Source organism: Sminthopsis crassicaudata, chromosome 2 (assembly GCF_048593235.1).
Source record: "Sminthopsis crassicaudata isolate SCR6 chromosome 2, ASM4859323v1, whole genome shotgun sequence".
NCBI classification, from domain to species: Eukaryota; Metazoa; Chordata; class Mammalia; order Dasyuromorphia; family Dasyuridae; genus Sminthopsis; species Sminthopsis crassicaudata.
This window is the reverse complement of record NC_133618.1, coordinates 385,824,681-385,843,754: the sequence shown is the minus strand read 5'-3', so window position 1 is coordinate 385,843,754 and position 19,074 is coordinate 385,824,681. Positions and strand designations below refer to the sequence as shown.

At 35.6% G+C, this 19,074-nt stretch overlaps 1 protein-coding gene across 3 annotated transcripts in view; it reads right to left on the bottom strand.

Moving 5' to 3' along the window:
* The window catches only part of MYOT (myotilin), a 77,088-nt gene that overhangs the window by 30,749 nt on the left and 27,265 nt on the right, over positions 1-19,074 (bottom strand). For 2 of the 3 annotated variants that reach the window (XM_074291410.1, XM_074291411.1), the window contains 5 exons: positions 12,038-12,106; positions 10,214-10,340; positions 9,316-9,378; positions 7,619-7,760; positions 2,050-2,073 (listed from right to left, as the gene is read on the bottom strand). In XM_074291410.1, the coding sequence (XP_074147511.1) occupies positions 2,050-2,073; positions 7,619-7,760; positions 9,316-9,378; positions 10,214-10,340; positions 12,038-12,045 (364 nt within the window). In that variant the 5' untranslated portion in view covers positions 12,046-12,106. The remainder of the gene's footprint in view (positions 1-2,049; positions 2,074-7,618; positions 7,761-9,315; positions 9,379-10,213; positions 10,341-12,037; positions 12,107-19,074) is intronic. The other variant, XM_074291412.1, reaches the window with a different exon arrangement.

Sequence of the window (19,074 nt, the reverse complement as noted above, 5' to 3'; positions counted from 1 at the left end):
ATATATGTATACATGTCCAAACAGTTGATTTGCTGTACAAAAAGAATCGGACTTTGAAATAGTGTACAATTAGCCTGTGAAGGAAATCCAAACGAGGGATTGGGAATTCTATGTAATGGTTTATCATCATCTCCCAGAGTTCTTTTTCTGGATGTAGCTAGTTCAGTTCATTATTGCTCTATTGAAACTGATTTGGTTCATCTCATTATTGAAGAGGGCCACGTTCATCAGAATTGATCATTATATAGTATTGTTGTTGAAGTATATAATGATCTCCTGGTTCTACTCATTTCACTCAGCATCAGTTCATGTAATCTCTCCAGGTCTTTCTGAAGTCATCCTGTTGGTCATTTCTTACAGAACAATAATATTCCATAATATTCATATTTATTCAGCCATTCTCCAATTGATGGGCCTCCACTCAGTTTCCAGTTTCTGGCCACTACAAAGAGGGCTTCCATTTTTTCACTTTTCTTGTAAGTAAATATATCTTTTATTATTATGTTATTTTAAACATTAATTTAACATTTAGTCTCCCCTCCTCACTGAAAAGGCAAACAATATAACACCCATTTTACATGTCATATACATTTTAAGAGATCTTTTGTAACAACCATTTTGCTATAGAACCTCAATAAATACCTTTTCTAAAAACTAATGAAGTCTGACTGAATAAATGATAATCAACCAAGAGTGGCAGTGGGGGAGCACATTAGTAGTAGTTCCTGAGCCAAAGCACTAGAATAGATTCCCCATTCTTTGAGGGCTAACCCTAGAGCCCTGACAGGCTGAGCCGTAATTCTGCTCAGTAGCCCTAGCTGGGATGGCTTGAGAAGATAGCCTCATACCTTTTACGAAAATATCCTAACAAGTTACTGAAAGCAACTGATTAAAAACTCATTTCAAGTTAAAACTTGTTAGTGCAAAGGACCTTAAAATTTTTCATTCAGATATATTATTTTTGAGTTTTGACTCTGCTCTCCTGTGATCTTGAGTGAGACCCTTCACTTTTTTTTTGACCTGTAGTCATCTTATCTACAATATGAGAGGATAAGATTCAATGATATCTGTAAGACCTTTTCTGGTTCTACCAGTATTTCATTTGATGATAGTTATTTAATCTGTTAGGTATTCTTTTTTGTGAAAGCAATATTCTGAGGTTCTTTCACACACAAACTAGCCTATTTTATTTTTTCCCTTGAAAAGACATAGAAACTTAATAGGTTTAGGGGATTAAAGGCTGAAAGGTAACTTGGTTACACTTTTTGGGAAAGCAGGTTAGTATAAGGGTGAATGCAGACATAGCTAGCACATGCACAGAACTTCCCTGTTGCTTCGAGCTAGCCATATGTAATTTCAATTGATTTGTGGAGCAGAAAGGGCTATTGGTGCATGGAATGTTCAGAAGAAAGTGATCCATTCAAGGTTGTTTTTTTTTTTTTTTCCTTCTCTCTGGTTGTCGATAGTATCAGGTATAGTTAAATTTACTTTTGGATGGTTAAGAGGAAAAGGTACCTGCCTTTCCCACTGTGACAGAAGTGATGATTACTTTTATGTAGCAGCTAGAACATGTAGGCAAGCATAGCCTGGACCTTGGGTTCTCTGACTTCCTTTTCCTTTTTTGTGTGTGTTTCTTTTCCTGAGCATATGTGACCCTTGGATGTGTCCAGTTTTGGTAGAACAAAATTTCTATTTAGCAGTCCAAACAAATGCTTTTAGTTTTTATGTTCTTAAGTCTCAATCTTAAAACCTAAAGGACAACTGTAGTTGTAAGTCACCAAAATTTGTTTAAGTATTTAAAAAACTTATACTTGTAGGATTTGAATTTATTTAGTATTTCTTTTATGTGGAGAAGGTAAATAGCTGTTTTCTACGTGGTTCATTGAGTATTTTTCTACTTTTTCTTATGGGATCTCTTAGACCAGAATCAAACCTAAACCCTGGTGATTATTTCCTAATATGAGAATAGAAGTCTGACATTCTTGTTGGAAGGCCCATTTGAATTTTACTTACATATGTGTAATCAGGATATTGGGCAACTGTACTTACCTGGAACAGCTGATAAGCAGGCTTCTGAAAGACCAAACAAAAGAAAGGAAAAAGAATTAAAGTGATTATAAATAATCTAATTGAAGGAGGTTAGTGAGAGACATATGGGCAGGGAGATAAGACAATAAAAAATTGGATGGGTTGACTCTAAGTGGTATAGGAATTGAGGAACAAGACAAACACAGTGAACACAGCAGAAAGATCATTGGCTTAGGAGTTGTCCTTGATCCTAGTCCTATTCCAGCTGATAATTTATTAGGTAACTTTGGGAAAGTAATTTTACTTCTCTATTTTTCATCAATAAAATAAGGACTAGAAGATTTCTCTGGTCCCTTCCATTTCTAAAATTCTATGAATGAATCATTGAACACTGACATTCTGTAGATTTTTTTTTTTAACCAAAGGATAACTCTTCTTTCCCCTTAAACTCAATGTTTAAAATATGGGCAAACATCATCTTAAGAAAGAATATCTACTTTGTACACAGTGCACGTAGCTGCTCTTTTTAATCTACAAATAAAGTGTAATTATTTAGAGTTAGTATTAAAATATAAGCCTGCTCTCCCCCTCCCCTTTTACCCGCTCTGAATTAGTTGGGAAAAAATACAACAATTTGTTTAGGAAATCAGGCATACTTTCATCCATTTTACTTTCTTGTATTTTGATAAAACCAATTTGATTCAGCTAACACCTATCAAACACTTTCCATTGTGCAAAGATGCTGGGAATAGATATAAAGATGAAAAAGATGCCCCAAACTCTGATTTTAAGGAAGTAACAATGTAACAATCTTTTTTTATTTTTTAAAAAAGTGTGTGTATGGTAAAAAGCATCTAAAAGACAAGCTGATTTAAGAAAGCAAACTTGTTTCTTAATGGTAGTAGTTTTTGATTTTCCTTGGAAGTGGTTTTTTATAATACATAGTTTATTTGAATTAGAATTTGAGGAATGAAATGTAAGAAAAGAATCGTCTAGCCCTAATTAAATTACTATTCTACACACCACAGTGGCTATACTAAACCTTTTCAACATTCTTTGAGCCTTCTATTTTTTGCCTTCCTTCCTATCTTCCTATCTTCACTGGAAAAAATTGGGGCCTATTTGCCAAGAACTCCCTTTTCTCTCCAATTCACATCATTCATCTGTCTTCTTTTAGATAAATCTCTTTATATGCACAGTTGATTCTTTCTCATCCATTTTTCTCTAGTATATTGCTTTTTCATTAATTTTCAAACTATTCCTATGTATTAGTTACTTCAAACACAAGTATACATCTTCCCTTAAAAAGCCCTCACTTGATCCAAATATCCTCATTAGCTCTGATTCTATAACTCTCCTTGCATGGATAAACTCTGAGGAAACTGTCTACATTAGGTATTTATACTTCCTTGCTTCTATTTCTTTTACCTTTTGGCTTCCTACAGTTCCTATTATTCAGCTGTTATTGCTTTGGACAAAATTATACTGATTTTTAATTGCCAACTATAGTGGCTTTTTCTAAATGAAAAAAACCTTCTTGACTTTTCTGCAGCACTTAATACAACTGATTATCTTATTCTTATGGAGAATCTCTCCTTAATTGATTATCTCATCCTCTCTCTTCTCTAGGTTTTAATGTTCTCTAGTGATTCTTTTCCTACTTGTCTGACTGTTTCTTCTCAGTATCCTTTGCAAAGTTTTTATCCAAGTCACAGCCATAGTTGCTTCCCAAGATCTTATTTTGGATCTCTTCTTTTTCCTTTTCACTTTTTTTTAGTTTATTGAACTCATCAGTTCCCATGAAGTCCATTATTATTTCTTTTCTTTTTTGGCCTTTTTTTTTCTTGAGAGGCAGTTGGGGCTAAGTGACTTGCCCAGAGTCACACAACTGGTAAGTGTTAAGTGTCTGAAGTTAGGTTTGAACTCAAGACCTCCTGACTCCAGAACCAGTGCTCTATCCACTGAGCTATCTAGCGACCCTTCCATTATTATTTTTGTGAAATTGATTCCTAGATCTATATATTGAGTCCTATTCTCCTGTATTCCAGTCCAACATTATCAATTATTTCTTGAACATCCCAAAATGGTTAGACCATAGGCATCTCAAACTCACTATGTCTAAAACAGAATTTATGGTCTTTCTTCCTAATACTCTGTTATTCACAATTTCCCTATTACCATCAAAAGTACTGCTATTCTCCACATCACCCAGACTCACAACCTAGGTATCATCTTTCACTCCTCACTCTTACTCTAATATACAAATTGTTGCTAAGTTCTATTGTTTCTGTCTTCACAACATCTCTTGTATACATTCCCTTTTCTCAACTCATAGCCACCACCTTAGTTCAGGCTCTTATCACTTCACAAGTGGACTATTGCAATAGTCTTCTGATTTACTTCCCTGCCTAAAGTCTTTCCTTATTCTAGTTCATCCTTTACTTGGCTATTAAATTGATCTTCATAAAACTCAGGTCTGACCAAGTCATCCCCAAATTTGATAAATTTTGATGGCTCCCTATTATATTCGAGATTAAATATGAAATCTTTTGTTTGACTTTTAAAGTCCTTTATAATCCAATTTTTCTTTTTCAGTCTTCTTACAACTTACTTCAGTCCCCATACTATGTTATCTAGTGATGCTGGATTTCTTGCTATTCTTAACACATGACACTCCATCTCTTGTTTTTAGGTTTTTGCATTGTCTGTTTTCCATGTTTAGAATAATCTTCCTCACCTCTACCTTCTGGCTTCCCTGTCTTCTTTTAAGATTTAGCTTAAATCTCATTTTATGCAGAGGTCTTTCCCTCCTTTACCCCTTCCTCCAGTTAATGTCTTCTTTCTGAGATTATTTTTCATTTGCACAATATATATATATCTTATCAGTCAATCAACAAAGATGATTAAATTCTGCTATATGCTAGACACTATGCTAAGGGCTGAGGATACCAAAAAAATAAAAAGAAAGAAAGAAAAAAAAGGCAAAAAGCAGTTTCTGTTCTTAGGGATCTCACAATCTTATTGAGGAGACAATATGCAAAACAAATATGTACAAACAAGCTATTTACAGGATAAGTAGGAGATAAGAGTTGGAAGGCATTGGAATTAAGTGGGATTGGGAAAAACTTCCTGTTCGAGATGAAATTGTAGGTGGGACTTAAAGGAAGTCATAGAAATTATTAGGCAGAGATGAGGAGACAGAATATTTCAGGAACGGGGAAAAGCCAGGGAAAATGGCCAGAGCCAAGAACTGGAGTGCCTTTTTTGTGGGACAGCAAGGAGGCTGGTGATACTGGATGCAAGAATATGTGGCAAAGAATAAGGTATAAAAATACAGTAAAGTAGGAAGAGCCTAGGTTATGAAGGGCTTTGGAACAAACAGAGAATTTATATTTAATCCTGGAGGTGTTAGAAAGCCACTGGAGGAGGGAGGGAGAAAGGGAAGGAGAGAGAGAGAAGGAAAGAGAGAGGGGGAAATAGTGAGAGAGAGAGAGAGAGAGACAGAGACAAAGACAGAGAGAGAGAGAGAGAGAGAGAGAGAGAGAGAGAGAGAGAGAGAGAGAGAGAGAGAGAAAGAGAGAGAGAGGAGGGAGAGAGAGAGAGAGAGAGAGAGAGAGAGAGAGAGAGAGAGAGAGAGAGAGAGAGAGAGAGAGAGAGGAGGCAGAGAGAGAGAGAGAGAGAGAGAGAGAGAGAGAGAGAGAGAGAGAGAGGAGGCAGAGAGGGAGAGGGAGAGAGAAGTACTGTGTGGGCGGTGTGTGTGTGTGTGATGTTGTTGGATCTGCGTTTTAGGAAAATCATTTTGGTGGCTGAATTGACGATGGGTTGATGTTGGAAGAGACTTGAGGCAGGCAAACCTTTGCTATAGCCTGGAGGGATGAGGGCCTCCATGAGAGTGGTAGCAGTATCTGAGTTCAGAGGGGACATATTTGAGAGATGTTGTGAAATAGAAATTGATAAGCCTTAGCAACAAATTGGATATGGGATGGTGGTAAGAGATGGGAATCCAGAGAATTACTTAGATTTTGAGTTTGAGGGATTGGGAAAATGGTGTTGTTCTCTACAATATAAGAACATTTGAAGTAGAGGAAGTTTAGGGGGAAAGATAATGTTTGGTTTTGGACATGTTGAGTTAAAGGTGTCTACTGGGCATCTAGTTTGATATTTCTGAAAAACAATTGGAGATGTGAGATTAATAGAGAGATTAGGGTAGGATAGGTAGATTTGAGAATCATTACCATAGAAATGGTAATTCAATTTATGGAAGCTCATGAAATCACCAAGTGAAGAAGTATATAGGGAAAAGTAGGTCTAGGACAGAACCCTATGGTTAGAAGATAATGATCTGCATGAGGATCCAGCAAAGAATACTGAGAAGGAATAGTCGGATAGGTAAAAGGAGGCCTAGGGAAGAATAATATCCTGCAAAGTTATAGGGAAAAGACTATTAAGGAGAAGAGGATACTTATCAGTATCAATGGCTACAGAGTAGTTACAGAGAAGGAAGATTGAGAAAAGGCCTGCATTTCATTATTAGATCATTAGTAAGTTTGAAGAAAACAATTTCAGAGAAATGATGAGGTTGAAAGCTGGATTTTAAGAGAAGTAAGAAAAGAGAGGCAAGTGGCTATACCTATTGTAGACAGGAATTTAGCCACAAAGAACAGAAGAGATTTTTGGATGATAGTGGAGAAGGATCAAATGAGAGTTTTTATGAACTTGGGGGAGGAAGGGATATATTTATGGGCAGTAGAGAAGGGGCCAGCAGACAGAGAGAAAGATATTGAAAGTAAGTGAGACGACATAGAATTTACACTCTTTGTGTTATTGTTTGCTTGCATTTTTGTTTTTCTTCCCAGGTTATTTTTAACCTTCCTTCTAACTCCAATTTTTCTTGTGTAGCAAGACAGCTGTATAAATATATATACATATATTGTATTTAATATGTACTTTAACATGTTTAACATGTGTGGGAATACCTGCCATCTAGGGGAGGGGGTGGAGGGAAGGAGGAGAAAAGTTGGAACAGAAGTTTTTGCAAAGGTCAATGTTGAAAAATTACCCATACATATGTTTTGTCAATAAAAAGCTATAATAATAATAATAAAAGATAGTAAGTGAGAGAGAATGACAGAGGGGGTAATCTGTTGGAAGACACAAGATGGAAAGAGATCCCTCAAAGAGAAAGAGGGGTTATCCTTGATAAAGCTCAAAACCACCTTGTGGGAAAGGGATAAAGGAAGAGGTTATGGTAAATATAAGTGATAGAAGTTGAAGAGGGACTTCACAGAAAATGGCTTCAAATTATTTTATGTGTATCTAGTTATTTGCATGTTATTTCTTCCATTAGAATTAAGCATGCCTTGAGGGTAGGGATCAGTGTTTTGCCTTTTTTTTTGCATCTCCAGCTCTTATAGCATAGTGCCTGTCACATAACTGCTTAATAAATGCTTATTGATGTTACTTATATCATATGTGACATGTTAACAAATGAGGGAATACACAGATGCATGAATTGTATTCTTCTTGTATTTGGGTATATTCTCCTTAGGAGAAAAAAATTCAGAGCAGATAAAAAAGTTAATTCACATACTTTTCCTGAGAATCCGGAAGTCATCTGAGTCTATTATTTGCTCTTCACCTTTGTACCAGTGAACGTGAATACCACCTTGGGTTTGGACCCGACATTCAAACACAACAAACTGGCCCTTAGTTGCAGTGATATCTTGTAGAGGCTGAAGGATAAACACAACTCCATTAAAAGGATGACTTAACAATGGTATACCCTATCGTGTGAAGGAATTCTTGGGGTAAATGGACCTTCTAAATTTTTTTCAGATCAGTGATTTCATTCATTTGAGAATCTCCTTGCCTAGAAATCCCCTTCACCAAATAGTCTTCTTTCTTTTAGATCCAATTCCAGCACTACTTTGTTTCTCTTTTTTTGATAAGGCAATTGGAGTTAAGGAGAAAGAAGGAAATTTGTGAGAACTAGTTGAACTTTTTTGACAGTGTGTGTTATCCATGAGCTTTCTGAGGGCCTATTTTGAAGTTGACCTTCCCAAGTACTCTTGCTTGAACTAGGTACAATGAAGTTTTTTTCCCCCTGATCTTCCTATCTTGCCAATGGCAGGCACTTGTAGGATTGTTGATCAGAACTGGACAAAACTTCATACCTCTTCTAGTAGATGGGAAAGGGTTTGCTCAAAGTCGCTCAGCTCAGACATGGCAGAGATAGAATTTGAGCCTAAATTTTCTAATTTCTAATCCAGTATTCTTTTCATCCTGCCTGCTTCACTCATTCTCTTGTATTTCTAGTAGAATCTCCCACCTGGACTTTGTTCCTGAGATCTGGTTTTGCATCAGGATGAGATGTAGAAGGGGAGTCCAGAAGCATGAGGAGGAATGCTGGATGCCCAGATTCTTACCCACATCTCTTGCACTATTCCTTAATTCTATTTCCTATCTCCAATATGGAGAGTTCTGTGAAAGCTGATTTTTAACTTTGATTCAAACATAACAAATCCTTCTTTGTTCAAAGACATCATCACAAAGGGATATTTGGATGGTCAAAGTACCCTCACTGTCCTTTGGGGTTGAATGGATGGGATGCATGGGAGCATAAATATGTCCTTCATGACAGGAATGCTGTTATTGAGCAAGAATCAAGAGAGTCCAGTACAAACTACTAGTTTGTGTAGTTTTGGGCTAGTCATTTTACCTCTTTGACTCAGCTTTTCCATCTATGAAATGGAAAGGCTAAACTATTTCAACTGAATAAAGATTATTGAGCCTCTACTATGTGCAAGACCCTGTATTAAAAGGGTTAGATAACTTTTAGGGTTCCTTGGAACTCCCACTTCTTCCCTCTAGGCTCTTATTGCTTTTTTTTTTAAACTGAGAATACTTTATTTACTGATATAAGTGACTAAAAATGCACGCAACAAATATCCATTGAAAATGTATGGTGTTCGTGTCTCTGGTGCTATATAAAATGCATTGTTGAACAAAATTTGTTGGAAATTTGGCTCCATGGATATATCTGATTTTATGTCCCCTTATAAATGAAAATAAATCTTTTTTTTCAAGAGAATATAAAATTTGAATTTTTCTTCCATCCTGGGATGTGTGCATATGTGTGTGTGTGTGTGTGTGTGTGTGTGTGTGTGTGTGTGTGTATGTGTGTGTGTGTGTTTGACAACAGTGCACTGAGTCAGGGACCACAATAGATCCTCTTTGTTAAATTTATGTAGGAACTCTAAGTTTGGCTATGCTGTATTGATAAATTACCTTGGTAAAGATGGGGGGTGTTCCACATATGGATCCAGATAAGCTGCTGCAGGGACTTGACATCTGTTTTAGGGAACAAGAAGGTTAAAAAATGTAGTTATTCACTATGATAAAGCCCAGGTGGATACTGACCACTCACTGGGTCAATTTTATTATACTTCTTCACCCCCATCACTCAGAGTGTCTTTACCTTCTGAAAAGGCAGGTGCCTCTTTAAAGTCCACTGCTACTTTTGAGAGCAAAGGAGATTGAGTAGGTAGGAGTGGTCAGACAGGTAGTGGGAGAACTAGGAGAGAGCATGGTTATGAAAACCTGGAGAGAAGAGACTACCAGGAGGATCATTTGATCAAAAGTGTCAAAGATCAAGACAGATAAGAACTGAGAAAAGGCCACTTGGCAGTGTAAGTTTCTTTGGAGAGAGCAATTTTGGTTGAATGATTAAAGTTAGAAGCCAGATGGCAGAAAGAAGAAATTCTGTTCTGAATCCTCTCCCCCCCCTTCCCCTTTCTTCATTTATCCCCTATCTCCACCAGCTGAGATGGTGAAATACAATATTCTTTGCCTCTAAATCCCTGTACATTTGTTCATGTTAGATCTCTTGGGTTTTAAAAAAGACTTATTGCCTTTTTCTTTTCAATTACAGGGGAATTCCATTCCTGGATAGCTGGCATAGTCTGTCTGGGAATCTAGCTCTTAGAAACAGTGACAAATGGCCAAGTTGACCTGGACGATGCTCTCAAATTAATTCTGTTTGCCATCACTCATTTTTTGGAAGCACAGCTGAGAAGCATTCCTTGCTCACACTTTTCAAGAAAATGGCTTTTAATGTCCCCCCTGTCTGTCTATGCCTCCTTATCTATTTTAGAGAACTTTGTAAAAGGTTTGAAATTCAACCTACCCTCTGGAGATCCATCGATAATGGCTGAACTAAGGTAGAGAAACTAGGACGGGCCATATAGCCATTGGAAACTTCATGGACTGGAGAAACAATGGTCAGAGAAACACTAGTGGTTTTTCTCTTTATCCTGTAAGGGAAATAACATAGAACACAACTCAATGAAGTCACAGGTTTGGCGTTGACTTTTAATGGAACTCTTTGCTTTATGTGTTCTTTAAGAGTTGTGTATTAAGTGAATTTCTATAAATGGAATCTTCATTTTCCATTGATTTGCACAACTTTTCCAAAGATATTTTAATCCTTATTTCTGACTAAGCTTTAGTGGTTCTTAACTTTTTATTTCAACCTTCTCTGTTTTCTCTCTACTATGTCAACTGATACTTGTGCTCCAGAAACAAAGAATAACTTTGGCATTATACGAATGAGGTTCAGTCTGGGAAACTTTTCAGTATTAACTTCTCTCTTATGATCCAATGTGGTTTCCTCTTGGAAATAATGAATTTTGGTTTGGTTTGGCTCTCTCCCCTTTCCTTCTTTACATTCAGACTGACTCTCTTATGGGAATATCAAGATATAGTTTATCTATATTTCTATAAATAAAAGGACCTTCAAATCTGATGCAAACACTCAGGTTAGTAATACATTGAATATAAGATAAGATAGGATAGGATCTATTTAATTTGACAGAAAGCTGCAGAACCCAGCGGATAAGCTTCCGAGCCCATAAATAGTTGAAACAATTTTTCTTTACTTTCCAGTAGAATAGATAATTAGTAGATTCATTTTCCTTTAAAAAATAATTTTTGTTTTTATTTTGAAATTATAACCAAACAAAATGAGCATTTCCACATAAAAAGCAGGATAAAAAAGAGGATTGTACCTGACACCATAAATTGCTGTCATATACAGCTTCCTTTTCCTCTTGTCTATAATAAATTCAACATGAAATTTTCAAATTTCAAATGCTTATCTGTGTTTCATTTCTGACCTTCCTTCTATTTTTTTTCCTGTGAACGCTAAAATGTGGAGTAGACCCTTTTTCTTATGGTGCATTCCATCTCTCCAAAATATATAGAATATTCTAGACCTTATAGTACCATCCTTTGGATGGATTTCTTCTCTTCTACCAAAGGGCAGGGGTCACTAGAGAGCTGATTTTTTTTTCTTTTTTTGGAATAATTCATTAGCTCCCTAGAAGGAAATGGGTCAAGTTTCTAGTGGTCCAAAATACTTTGTGTCTTGATGGGATGGGGGTGCTCAACCACGAGATTTTATGAACCTAGGTTAGCTAGGCTATGAACCTAGGAGATGAAATTCACTAGGGAAAAATTCAACTTTCCTAGTGACTACAAGTGCTTTCTTTCTTTTTTTTTGAAGAGGAACTTATTTCTGGCTAAGTTGCAAGTCCCTCAAAGTAAGTTTGTTTATAATCCCTCTCTATATCCCATTGGACTTTGCAGTTTTCTTCTTGGATTTATTCCAAGTTTTATTAGCTAGAATGAAGGGCTTATATATCTTCTCTGTAAAAATCTAGATATGAGTTATATACTGGTATTCCCAGGAAGACTCCTTATATGAGAAAACAAAAGATTTTTGTAAGAAGCTTTCAATATTGAAAGTGATATATATAAACCCAGAGCTGTGGTTCTGGGCCATAGGTTATATAAGTAAATGGTGATCTTTTGAACAAATACAAATCAATTCCCTTGTAAAGCAAACAATTACCTCAAGATTGCTCTGGTAAGTTTAGATTGTTTCAAAGACTTACTATTCTGCACTATTAAATAACAAACATACACACCCATGGACCATCCCTGTACTTACGCTGACATTTTTATGGAACATTCCAAGCACACGCCTCCAGAGAGAATGTCCCTTGGCCTCCCTGGGTACCTATAGGGAACAGAAAGAAGGTGATTATATTGGTCTCACTTTCTTGCCATGGTAATAACAATCTGTTCAGTCAATACAAGAGAGTAGATAGTCCCCAGATGTATTAACGTAGTGAAACATTAGAGTGAACAGATCTGCTACGAGTACTCTTTTTTTTTTCTGTTAATGATGACAACAATATTGATAATAATAACATTCTTCACAATCTTTTATATTTGTAAAGGGTTTTACAATTTTTGAAAGCTTTTGCATAGATCATTTAATTTTATCTTCACAGAAGATGAGAACAAGGACCAGAAAGATAAGGTGGCTCACCCACAGTTACACTCATCAGTCTATAATTTCTATATTTTTGTTTACTACATGACCATTTTTTGTCATTTAGGCTCAAAATCCTAGTCATATTTATTTTTTTCCTTTTTCTTTACCCATAAACATCCATTCAATGACCAAGTCCTATCAAATTTGCTTTTAAGATATATCTTTTGCCTCCATTCTCTACTTCCCTTTCCTTTTGCCGTTTCCTAGTTCATATCATTATTACCTCTTTCTTGGACTATTTGAATAGAATTCTAATTAGTTTATTGGTATCTTGAGAATATTCTTCTCCTACTCTACTCTGTGTAACTTGCTCTACACTTAAGGTAAAGTAAGCTATCTATTATACAAATATATTTTCTCTTCTGCTTAAAAACCTCCCCCAATGGTGAAGGAAAGAAAGGAGGAAATATATATTTATTTAGCACTTACCATGGGCCAGGCACCATGATTAGTGCTTTACAAATATTATCTTATTTGGTGCTCACAACAATCCTGCAAGGTAAGTGCTATCATTATCCCAATTTTGCAGTTGAAGAAACTGAGGCAAACAGAAGTTAACTGACATATTTAGGATTACTCATGCTAATAAATATCTGAAACTGGATTGGGGTTTAGGTCTTTTTGACTCTAAACTCAGTGTCCTATCCACTGTGCTTCAGACCTTCAGAACCCTTCCACAATCTGACTCCAATCCACTTTTTAATTTTTATCACATTTTTTCCTTTCATGCATTAGATGATGCCAAAATTGACTACCTATTGTTTTCTAGTTGCATTCTTTATATATTTTCAGAGGCCAGTCTCCTACTTGGAATAGTCTTGCTCTACATTGTCACATGTCAAAATCCTTCCTTCCTTTGGAATCTGTTCGTAGCCTCCCTGTTCTACACAGCTCTACCTGTTCCTCTTAGCTGATCCTTCCTGTTGCTAATGTTACATGGCATTCTTCCCTCTCTGGTGTGCTAATTCTAATTATTATTATTATTTTTAATTCTAATTATTATTACAGATATTTGTGTATATCAACGTCCTAAATGACTGGAAAAAGGAGTTGGTGTACTTTCACATCCTAAAGGAAAGATGACAGATGGATAGCTCAATAGTACCACTTCCCTTAATACCATTGCTACTCTTAATATGGATAGACACATTTTCACTTGTTTTCCACAAGTTACAGAGAATACTTTGGACTTTAAATAGAATATTAAATTCTTTTTAGGTTATTGTATTTGGTTTTTTGGTGTGAACAAAAATAATATTTTGACTTCTGCCTTGATAATTTTGATCATTAGTTCTGAAGAATTGTTTTCACTTTTAGCTTAAATAAAAAATTAATATTTTGGCAATAACCAAACTCTTGAGCAAGAGGACAATCTGGTTAATTTTGGTATTAGAGAAATGAACTCTCTCCTGTTCATATGGTTCTTAATAGAGGAAATATTTTTGAGCTTCTCAAAAGTCAAAAATTATTGTTGTGATTCTTTATCTAATGTATCTGTCTTTGCCTTTTTCCCCTATATTCAAGAAGTGTTTAGATAGCTAGTGCTTAAAGTTGAAAAAACCACAAATTTGAAATGAATTTATTTATGCATGAAAACTTGAGCACATCTCATAATTACAAGGTAGCCAGAAAAGTGACAATAGGGAATCTAGTTTTGAAGTTTACTGAAAAGTCTGTCAAGTAAACGTCTACTCTTTGTCCTCCTGAAGACTCAGAAAGGTTTTGGTAAGCAAGAATGATGGCTGATTTTAATAAGAAATTGAATAGAGATAAATATAAATATTGTTTAAAATCAACTTCACAAGCACAATATGGATAAAAGAAGGAGTGGATGAACAATAGTTATGTGAAGATGATATCTAGGAGCTTAAGTGAATTGTAGATTCAATATAATTCAATAGTGTGACAAGACAACCACAAAACTGACATAATCTTAGTCTTTATTAAGAGAAATATGTGGTTGTTCATCCTTCATTTTTGAAGAAGACCAGTGGCATCATGACATTAAGGTCAAGGTATTGTATGTTCAGCTATTGAATTTGGAAGGCACTATCACAGTTCAAGCACAAGTGATTAATTAGGTCATTTAGGGTGAAGGTTGTTCTGGATTTGAGTAGTTCACATTTCCTTGTGTTTCTATAATTCTGCTTTGCTCATGGAATACAATACCTTCTTTGATGCAGACACACCATTCTGAGTGATTCTGTGTCAGCGTTTCCCATGTCAATATTAAAGTTTTTCAGAGATACCTTGAGGGTGTCCTTATATGTCTTCTTTTGACCTTTGTGTGAATACTTTCTTTGGGCAAATTTTCTGTAAAATAGTTTTTTGAGTAAGCATATATTTCGTATTCAGGCTATATGGCTACCCATCAGAGTTGTATTTTCTGCAATTGAGTTTGAATGATTGGCAGTTGAGCTATAAAGAAGACTCAATATCTGGTCCCTCATTTTGACAGGAATCTTCAGGATCTTCTTGAGATAAATCAAGTGGAAGAATTTCATTTTTCTGGAATGGCACTGATAGACTGTCCAGGTTTCACAGATGTACAACAGTATAGTCTGCACAATGGTTCTATAGACCTTCAGTTTTGCAAGCAGTCCTAATATCTCTTATCTTCCATACTTTCTTTCAGAGCTTTCCAAACACTAAACTAGCTCTGAAATAATTGCATCAACATCATCATTTATGTAGATTTCCCTGGAATGTATACTGCCAAGGTAAGTGTTCCATAGCATTCCATAGCATGGAACCACTGATGTGGTGCTGATTGGTGGAGGATCTCTATTTTCTTATTGATTGTCAGGCCAAAATTAGCACAGACAGCAGAAAATCAATTCATGCTATGTTTCATCGCAGTTTCAGAAACTATCTATGAACAAAAGATTATAGTACTGACTCTTCCTCTACTTTGGTTTTGGCTTGTAGCCTTTTCCAGTTAAATAGTTTTCCGTCAATATGGAAGATGATCTGATGCTGTTTTTCATACTTGTGAAGGCGCTTGATAAGATCATATAAAACATCATGTTGAAGAACTTGGGAGCAAGCATGTAATCCTGCTTCATTCCATTGGTGACTGGGAAAGTACAAGAACATTGTCCTTTACCTAGAACTCCTACAAGTGTATGATCATGAAACTGGTGTACAATGCTGATAACCTTCTCCTAGCAACCAGATTTTACCATAATCTTCCACAGAAACCCATGACTGACAGTATCAAATGCCTTGGTCAAGTATTATGCACAGATCTCTGTTACTTTCCTCACATTTCTCCTACAGTTGTCAGGTAACAAACACCATGTAAACCATTCTTTGACCCTTTCTGAAACCATGCTGAGTCTTGGATAGGTGAACATTTTCCAGATGAAGGATCAGCCAATTAAGGAGGACTTTGAGAAGGATCTTATTAGTACTGACTAGGCAAGAGATCCTCCCACAGGATAGTCTGTTTCCATTTTCTTTACAGAAATGGAAAATGGAGCCACTTTTAAACTTCTGAGGCTTTATTTCCTCTTTTATAATCTAGAAGATTTTGGTCAATTTCTGCATGAACAATGGACCTTGTATTTCTCTGCTGGGATAAAATCCGTGCCAGATACTTTGCCATTCAAAAGAAACCTGATCACACTCAGTGCCTTTATTTCTGTTGGACGTTTGGCTAAAGACATATAATCAGTGCTTCACTATTGATTGATGAAGATGTGTTAATAACACTATGGAAGTATTCAGCCCATCTATATAGGATAATGTCCTTTTCACTAATTAGTGTGCCTCCATCAGTGCTTAGTAGCTGAGATGCACCAAAAGTCTTTGGTCCATATATAGTTTTTAGGGCAGCATGGAAACTCTTGGGACTATTGCTGTCAGCATAGAATTGAATCTCATTTGCTTCCTCATTGAGCCAAGAATCCTATATCTCTCTAAGCTTCACTTACACTTTGCTTTCTGACTTCTTGGAGATGAGCTATCCTGCTAATAGTTCTCATTTCTCATTTAGAAGCTTCTGAACTTCCTCATCATTTTTTTTGGTCAGATCAGTACTGATGTTTGTGAATGTTCTAGCCCAGATGTTCTAGTCCAGCTCTGAAAACTGTCCTTTCCTCTTTTGCTTCACTGTTTCTGTGTGCTGACTCAGCTCTCCTTTCAGTTCAGCAATAAACTGTGCATACATGGAGAAATGTTCTATCTGTTGATGTTGAATCTAGTGACAAGTGTCTTGACTTCAGACTGTTGCTTTTCTCAAATGCAGGCATTTAGTTTGGAGAGGGAGGAATCTCCCATTTTTGAATAACTCTAACTTTAAGGAAATTTTTCCTTCTATCAAACCTAAATCTGCCACCTTGCAACTTTTGCACTTTGATCCTTCTTTTGCCTTTTAGGTTCAAGCAGAACAAACCTAAACCCTTTACAATCCTTTAGATATTTGAATAAAGTAGTTGTATCTTCCTAAGTTTTGTCACACAAGATGAGTGTCCTTCAGATCTTAAAGATATTCTAAGATTACACGAATCACTAGAACCTGCCTAATGGCCTGTCATGTCTTCATATGGTCTATGTATTGGACCTAAGTGTTACTGTATCTCTGTTGAATATCTTTTTCCAAGTCAGGGCTGAGTAAACTTTCTTTTGGTAATTCTTCAATTATTTTTGAGTGTCTCCTTTTATTCTAACATTTAATGTAGAAGAACAAGATGCAGGTCTGACCTATATCAGCCTCTCCTTTCCCTTCACAACATATATCTATATCTATATCTATATATATATATCTATATGTGTATATAGATATAGATACATCGATAGATAGATAGGATAGTACAGATGTCTGACAACTTGTTTTTATTGGCTGCTTCTTTAACTGGATTTCCACCTTAGCATTTCCTTTTATATAGAAGATAAATATCTTAATTTGGTGTATTACACAGACAAGTTTGTCCTTCCTTTTTGCTTTTTTAGTTTAAAAATCTTTTGTCAAAACTCCAGGCAAATACATTCTTTTTTTTAAAAGCCTTTTATTTTTCAAAACATATGCATGGATAATTTTTCAACATTGACCCTTTCATAGCCTTGTGTTTTCCCCCTCCCTTTCCTAGTTGGCAAGCAATCCAATATATGTTATACACGTTAAAATATATTTTAAATCCAATATGTGTAAACATATTTATACAATTTTCTTGCTGCACAAGAAAAATCAGATCAAAAAGGAAAGAAAATAAGTAAGAAAACAAAATGCAAGCAAACAACAAAAAGAGTGAGAATGTTATGTTGTGACCCACATTCAGTTCTCACAGACCTCTCTCTTGGTGTAGATGACTCTCTTCATCACAAGATGATTGGAACTGGCATCAATCATCTCATTGTTGGAAAGAGTCATGTTCATCAGAATTGATCCTCCTATAGTATTGATATTGCAGGCAAGTACATTCTTAACAGAGCTAGAATCTTAAGAAGGGGTCCAGAAATCCATATCTTAGTCGTAGATGCCATCTTATTGGCCAGCTTTTCAATTCCCAAATCCTCCTTTCTCTTTAGAATACCTGATCTTCAGTTGGCAGCAGTGAAGAAAACACCACCTATGCCTATAAGATATTCAGTTTCTTGCCCAAGACTTTGTAATCTTGAACAAGGCTTCATTAATTTTTAACTGTCAATATAATTTGTGTTTATGTGAGCCTCCAGAACTGAATAGTCATCATTTAGTAGATGTCATGGGATAAAGAGAGCCAGTTTATAGAGGAAAGATGCTGATAGGGAGGTTTTAAGGCCTCAGTTGTTAACTTTGTCTACTATGCAGTTATACTTCTATTTAATTTTTATGTGTGTGTATCAGACTTATAAAGCTTATGTTATTATTTTTTAAATTCAATTTTTTTCATGATATTGCATGTTATTGATTTCTGTATTGATAGTTGGTTTTATAGCAAATTCAATATATTTTTTCAATTTTTATTTATTCTTCTTATCATTATCAAAACATACTGAAAGAGGTTACTCTGATCAATATGTATTTGTGTGTGTATATGTATGAATTTTTATTAACATTTTTGTTTACATAGTTATATATTTGCTTATATTTATATTTATTTAACAGGCAATATTTGATTACTATTAGGATATAGAAGGTGAGAGAGATTGAGGAGTCGAGGGTGATACATAAGCCTGAGTGATCTTATATATGTATGTATGTATATATGTATGCATGTATATGGAGAAGTCAGAAAGATGGGAGGGTTTTGAGAGAAAAATAATTAGTTTAGTTTTAAACATGTTGACTATGAGATTTCTATAAGACACCTACCTTGAGATATCCAGTAGGTATTTGGTAATGTGGGATTAGGATTCAGAAGAAAACTTAGGGTTAGATAAATGAGAATTACCCAAATAGAGATAAATTGAATCCAGAGGAACTTATGAGAACGAGTGAAATTTTATGAAGAGAAAATAGAAGAGGGCCCAGGACAGAGTCTTGAGGGGACACACATTAGTGCATGTGATCTAGATAAAGATCCAGCTAAGGATACTGAAAAGGAATGGTCAAGCAAGTAGAAGGGAAATGCTATAGGTACAATTTAAAGCATTTGAAAAAAAAAAACAAACCTTAATATTGTTCTGATGGAAAAGCTAGGGAGATGTGGACTATATGGTAATGC